The sequence below is a fragment of the Aspergillus pseudonomiae genome (assembly GCF_009193645.1).
Source record: "Aspergillus pseudonomiae strain CBS 119388 unplaced genomic scaffold BDV37scaffold_207, whole genome shotgun sequence".
NCBI lineage: Eukaryota > Fungi > Ascomycota > Eurotiomycetes > Eurotiales > Aspergillaceae > Aspergillus > Aspergillus pseudonomiae.
This window is the reverse complement of record NW_022476199.1, coordinates 11,037-17,684: the sequence shown is the minus strand read 5'-3', so window position 1 is coordinate 17,684 and position 6,648 is coordinate 11,037. Positions and strand designations below refer to the sequence as shown.

The 6,648-nt window shown below is 40.6% G+C and overlaps 2 protein-coding genes across 2 annotated transcripts; one reads left to right on the top strand and one right to left on the bottom strand.

Moving 5' to 3' along the window:
* Nucleotides 1–2,398: 2,398 nt before the first annotated feature.
* BDV37DRAFT_292868 (uncharacterized protein) lies at nucleotides 2,399–3,853 on the top strand (the record flags this gene model as incomplete). Its single annotated transcript, XM_032089261.1, has 1 exon — nucleotides 2,399–3,853. The coding sequence occupies exon 1, from the start codon at nucleotides 2,465–2,467 to the stop codon at nucleotides 3,851–3,853; it is 1,389 nt and encodes a 462-aa protein (XP_031934272.1). The 5' UTR covers nucleotides 2,399–2,464.
* A 105-nt stretch (nucleotides 3,854–3,958) lies between these two features.
* BDV37DRAFT_292865 (uncharacterized protein) lies at nucleotides 3,959–5,015 on the bottom strand (the record flags this gene model as incomplete). The annotated part of the gene is made up of 2 exons (XM_032089260.1): nucleotides 4,181–5,015; nucleotides 3,959–4,120 (listed from the first exon to the last, which is right to left on the bottom strand). Exons 1-2 carry the CDS (start codon nucleotides 4,868–4,870, stop codon nucleotides 3,959–3,961), a joined length of 852 nt encoding a protein of 283 aa, XP_031934271.1. The 5' UTR covers nucleotides 4,871–5,015.
* Between the last annotated feature and the right edge of the window lie 1,633 nt (nucleotides 5,016–6,648).

Below are 6,648 nucleotides of genomic sequence, written 5' to 3'. Positions count from 1 at the left end.
AGCGAATTTATAATAATTTTTAATATTAAATCGTTTAATTAACGGGGTTTCTCTTTTTAAATTATATACTATTTTTTATAGACGGCTCGACTAGTTAATAATATTAGCTCTTTATTAAGATTTATTATATTTTATTATAATTATAAAATTTAAGTAAGTATTATAAAGCTATATTAAATAAAATTAAAACTTTATCTTTAAATTTAAATATATTATTAAATAAAATTATAAGTAATAATATATTATAAAAGATAAAGAGTTATTAATTTTCTATAAATCTAGAGAAATAGCTACAGTTTTTATATATATATTAAAGGATTTTAATAAGATAATTCCCTAATAAAGCTACGGGACCTCTCTATAAGTCATAGTATTCCTCCTTAGCAGTACGTTGTAGTCACGATCACATAGTAATTATTTAAAAAAGACTATTAATATTAATATCGATTATTATAATAAATTATATATATTATAGTAGTAATACAATTAAATATATTAATAACACGACCAGTTTATAATATTAATAAAATATATTATATTACTAATATAAAAAGTTGTAATAGTAATATTATAAAAGAAGATATATAAAAATACTTATTTTATATATTTAATTTAATTTTTTATAATTAATTTAAATTATTATTATAGAATTATCTTTAGTAATATAATTAATCTTAATTTATTTATACTCTTTTAACTATTAGATATATATATTTAATAGAGTTAATTCTTTAGATTTAAGTTTAATATTAATAGTAATTTAGTATCGACTATATTTCTATAATAATAATAGTCTAGTATCGACTATATCTCTATAATAACGGTAATCTAGTATTAATAATAGTTAAGTATCGACTGCATTTCTATAATAATAATAATCTAGTATTAACTGTATTCCTATAATAACAGTAGTCTAGTATTGATAGTAGTTCTAGGATAACTCCTATCTTACTAAGACCGTAATCTAACAGCGATAGAAGTCAAGGATTGACTTTAGATTAATAATCCTTGAAATATAGTTTGCTAACTGGTCTCAGACTTGATAATAAAGCCCCGGGCGTAACAATCTGTTGATCTCTGGCTATTGAATTCAGAGATTGTTTTAACACAATTTATAAAGATTAAGAATAAAAGATCTTCTTCTAACAAGTTATCCTGCTCTGTTCTACAGATAGAAAACTGGAGAAGAATTAAAAAATTTTTAAAAGATATTATTAATGATTTTTATAATTAAAATATTAAAAAACTCAGCTCTACAATTTATTATCTCTCTACAGAGAATATCTTACTAAAACTCCGCTGCCAGGGCCTTAAAAAAGCTGTATTTAAAGAATAGAAAAAGCGCCAGTATAGAAAATCTATTACTTTTAAATTACAAGCTCCTGAGAATAGTGGTGCCGTTTTTTATTTATCTAAAAAGATTTAATAGTTCCGTGATCTTTAAGCAGCAAAGAAGAAGAAGATATAGACTACTAAGATTTTAAAAAAGTAACAAAGACTTTATCGACAGCAGAAAAAGGAAAAGAAACAATATTTATTTGAAGAAAAAAAATAATTCAGTCTAACAAGAAATCAAACTTCAGCAGACAGAGAAAAAGAGGTATTAAAAGAAGAAAGTAAACTTTATTAAAAAGGCCGCTGTATAGTTTTAAAATAATTTCGGGATAGCTAGAAAAGATAAACCAAAGTTCTCTGGACTATCTGTAATCCAAAATACTGGAGATTCTACACTCCAGATATCTGAAGAGATTGTTAAGATGTCTTTGTCTATAAATTGTCGAGATAGGTAGATCTGTCTTCTATATTACTTTCGCGATAATTAAAAGCTAGATATAATGATTTTCGGGTATTAAGAATACTATATCTTAATATTTCTATATAATTTGAATTATATGTAGTTGGAAAGTGTATTTTAGTTTGTAGTGTATTGCCTCGAAATCGTGCGGCAGGCGGTAACGTGCGGCAGGTGGTGACCCACGTTATTGACCTGTGAGATATATACAAAAGCGGTGAAATTGCAAAATTGATCGTATCGTTTCATAGTTAGGTACTTGGACTGCTTATAAACGCGAACACTTTGGCTGACTACTTAACGATTTATAATTGGTAGATATAATATAATGAAGTGGACCCTATTTGATATGTCCAACTGACTAGTATAAGTAATAGTGCATTGCTATTACGTAGTAACATGAGGGAAATTGTCCAGGTTGGTCCACTGTAAGTAGTTGGAACTAGGGTGGGTTTGCGGGTACCGCGAGTTTAACGAACCAAAGTTCGTGTTAACTAGTGTAAATTAGTAGTCCGCGCTAATAGTAAGTATGGAAATTCTGTAAATCCTTTACCCGCGAATGGTTGACAGTTAAGTTCACGTTGTTCTGCTGCTCGTAACTGGCATCAGACCTCTAGCATCACTTTATGCCTTGTCGAATATTCCTTGAAAGGTCAAGAAAAATAAAATAAAATGGCGTCCGCTGTTCTCAACATCCCCCCGGAGCTTTTACACATGATATTTGCACCCCTATCGCCTAGCGATCTTTACACCGTCTCTCTTATGCGGAGGAGCTGGCGCTCTATTGCCGAGCCATTGCTCTACGCTCATGTTGAATGGACATGGACAAAGTCTCATAACCCCCCGATCGCCCAGTTTTTGCGAAGCATTGTACGCAGGCCCGAGCTCGCCAGTCTTGTGCATACTGTGATCCTCAATGGAGATTGTTTCGAACGCAGCTACTATGATTACAAAAAGCAAAGTCCCAAGCTCCCAGTCAGTGAAGATGTCTTGGACGAGCTAGTGCAATGTATCGAAAGGATCCATATCCCATATAGTGAAAAATGGATCCAAGAGTTGCGGGCTGGAACGATGGATGCGTTTAGTACACTTTTACTATCACGGCTCCCCAATGTAAAAAGCCTCTATCTGGGCCTCAACTTTGCGCGAGAGAGCCGCATCTTGGGTATGATGCTGCGTTCGGCCCTCTGCGAGGAGTGCCAAGAGAGCGATCTCCCTTCCTTTATACATCTCCAAGATGTGTCAGTTATGTTTCCTCGTCCTGGTAACTTTATTCGCAGATACACGGACTACAGGAACACAGCAGACGCTCTCTCCCTCTTTTACTTGCCGTCGGTTGAACATATATGGACCGTAGTGGATAACCCCGCTACTTTCATGTGGCCTGGGGTGTATCCCCCAAATCTATCGAGTCTCGTATCCCTCGACTTGACAATGCTGCGCGAAGGGCATCTTGGTCAAGTGTTGTCAGCCACTCCACGGCTTCGGAAGCTTCGGTGGGATTGGCACTACCGCCCAGATCTTAAGGACCCTTTTGTTACAGATATTATCGATTTGGACCAAATCGCTGCAGATTTATCTCACGTGCAAGAGACTTTGACAGACTTGACTATCACGGCAGGGTCAGACGTCTCATTGGCGGATCCCGAACTTCCAACACTCAACTTCCGCGGGTCGTTCAAAGCTTTCAGCGGACTCCATATGCTTGAAAACTTGGAAGTTCCGATTTCATTTTTCCTTGGATTTTCTTCCAAGGAGCCAAATGTGGTTGGCCTAGGGGAAGCACTTCCAAAGAATATCCAATGGCTGACTGTCACCGACGATCTATGTTTTCAGTGTGAATGGGAATGGTACTGGGAGGCTGAATCTTTATTCGAGGCTTTTCGATCATGGCTGCAAGACTGCAAGAAGGCCTTGCCTCGTCTCCAAGGATTTCGCCTGTTGATGAAGGTGCTCAAAGTGCGGGACTGGGAGGCTGAGATGATACAGGGGCTCAGAGACATGGGTCCCCGGACGGGATTTCAGGTTGAAATAATTGAGGGAGAGACGGATGTCAGGTGAAGTGTAATTTCAAGGTCCATTTATGATACCGGTGTTTCTGTCACCGATCTGTCTCAGGTCCACCCACTTTTCAATATTATATTTTCTCTAATAGCTAGCCCTATCCTAGCCAGCAAACACTCTGGGTTGACCCCCGCATAACTGAATCTGGTTCTGAATAGTCGGGCCTCCTGCAAGGTTTGCTAGGGTGTAGGGCTCCTCCGGCGTTTCCCTATCTAAGACCTTCAGCCCCTGATTTGCGGTAAAAAGATTGCAGCCCCATGAGTCCTGCATATTTGTTAGTTAATCCTTGGGAGAGACATACCAATGCGGACATTGGTTACTTACCACGCCGTTAGTTTCACATGGATCTGTCTTTTGCCAACCCTTGGACCCTTTGACCCATGTACCAACCCTCGCTTTTTGATCTTGCAAGTTGATCGCGTTGTTTTTATAGTATAGATGGGCCGCCATAGGCTCTGCACAATTACCCCTGTTCTTGTGGATCGTTGTGGGATCGTGGCCAGGGGTATCTCCCCAGACTATCTGGCATTGCTGAAGACTTCTGCCGACCGGCGTGTCACCGCCAAGAAAGTCATAGGAGAAAGAGCCCGCTCCTTTCATAGAGGAGGCAAGGATGATTTCGTTGCCCCAGGCTAGAATTGACATGGCTCTCGGTTGTGCAAATTCATGGGTGCCATACTGCAATCGGTCGTTGATCATTTCATCGACGGCATCTCGCGCGATTTGCCACAGCTGCCCGTCTGAGATTGGAGGGTTACTCTCGTCCGAATCCCCGACTCGACTCGCGAACACGATGTGGCTGCTATATTGCCAATTGCGCTGGACGGTGTTAATGTGGACGTCCTGCGGGTTCGGCCACGTTGTCGCAAGGCCATAGTCAAGAGTGACTCTGAGCGGGCCAAGCGGGTCCAAGGGTTCCGAAACATCGTAAGGAATACCGAGTGTAGGGTTGACTGCGATCAAGGTCCCTAGGACTAAAAGACCGACATTTCGGACGGAGGGGAACAGCATCATGGAAGGAGAGGGATCGGGCTGACTGTGACCAATGCTGAGCTGGAAACACGTCTTGCCGTAGAAGCCAGACCTTTCATATACCCTTTCACCTAGGACGATACTCTACAAGGTATTTATAGGTCTCTCACAAGGCTCGTTGAGCGGCAAAGGCTTTCTCCTGGAAAGGAGGTACTCTTGCTGATAAAGCCTCAGCCAAATCCATATTATCAATGACTCGTACTAGTGAGGTAGGGGTTCCATTTGGTGCTGGAAATCTCCTATCATCTTCCTTTGAGGACTAGGCTAGCCTCGGAATAGACAAAACGGTGCACTGCAGTGAAACCTCAACATGCTCCGTAATAACCGGTGATATAACAAGATTAATATTACGAGATCTTTTACCTCATCCAAATTAATTTCCGGTTGAATTAGCAAGACTTCTCGCCATGAGGCTTGCCATTTTGGGTGCCATATAGGTCTCGTAATCTCGATCTCGTGATATGGGAGAGGGTCTTATGTGAGTGGATACTAATCAAATGTCAACCAGAAAACGCACAAATTTATACCTCAAGTGGTGCCATAGCTCCGTTCCTTAGTGCAGTGGTACTGTTTTGACATTAGAGAAGGCTATAGCCCAGCTATACCTATACCCGAAATAGGTTCTCTGAATTGTGTGTATCTGGTTGCTCGTGTGTATGCCGCTACTCTGAAAGTATTTATTTCACCTACATTATCGCGTTATAGTGAGGTTTAACTGTAGTTATCTAGAGGTACCGACGGCCTCCGCCAATATTGCCATGGAGGGCCAAGAAAGCTTCTATTAGCTTGCCACAGAGTTACGGATTCCTTTGGACCGCTCAGGGTTATACCCCCCAAGGGTCCAAAAGACGTTTTCTTCCCTAGCAGGTGACACTAACCGAGTTTGGAAGGAGATAAGTTTGTGCCATGCGGAAAGTAGCCTAGTCTAGTGCAAGTGACAGTTTAGTTCCTGAGCCGGAGCCACCCTAGCCCTATCCACCATTGCATAGCGCACAGCTATTGCGAGCTACTTCAGGCTAGAGGCATCAATCTTTCACCGACACCTGAGACATTTACCAGTGGCCTCGGCACTCTCGGAAATGATGTATTTCCTATATCAGTCTAGTGTTGAGAACTTTCCTGAACCGATCCTTTAGTGTCTGCGGCGCAGGAGTTGGTAATCAAAGCTTTCTTGACTTTCTGTGGCGGATATTCTTGGCGCCCCACCTGTTCCAGTGCATAGTAAATTTGATAGCAGCTATGGGTTTGGCAGCATGCTGGTAAATCTGGTATCCAGGGGTGCGGTTGTGCACCGGGGACCAGGCTAAACACTAGAGCCCATGTTTTCAACGTATAGATTGCAATTTCAAATGATGCATGGACCCCTACTGGGCGACTGGTACTCCACGCTACTGGATCTCTCATTTCCTAATCATTGTTTTATCTCACTTCAGTAAATACCGCACCTATGAACCGATATCAACATTTGATGTCAAAGGAAAGTGTACATTCGGGCTACCACAACGGGTGGATCTGGGTCAATCTCGGATGCGAGGGTAGCAAGGAGGAAAGGAGTGGTATTGTCCTCATGGATAGGAGACGATAGTCGAAGACTCGCAGATATACTAAGTAACGCTACTATTAGTTCACAAATACCGTTATATATAAAGAGGTTTCCTGCCTCATCTGAAGTTCTTTGCTACAATCTCCCCAAGGTCCTGCTTCCTCCTCCTCCTCCTCCTCCTCCTCATTCTCTTCCTCCATCCTGTCCCCTGTTCGCT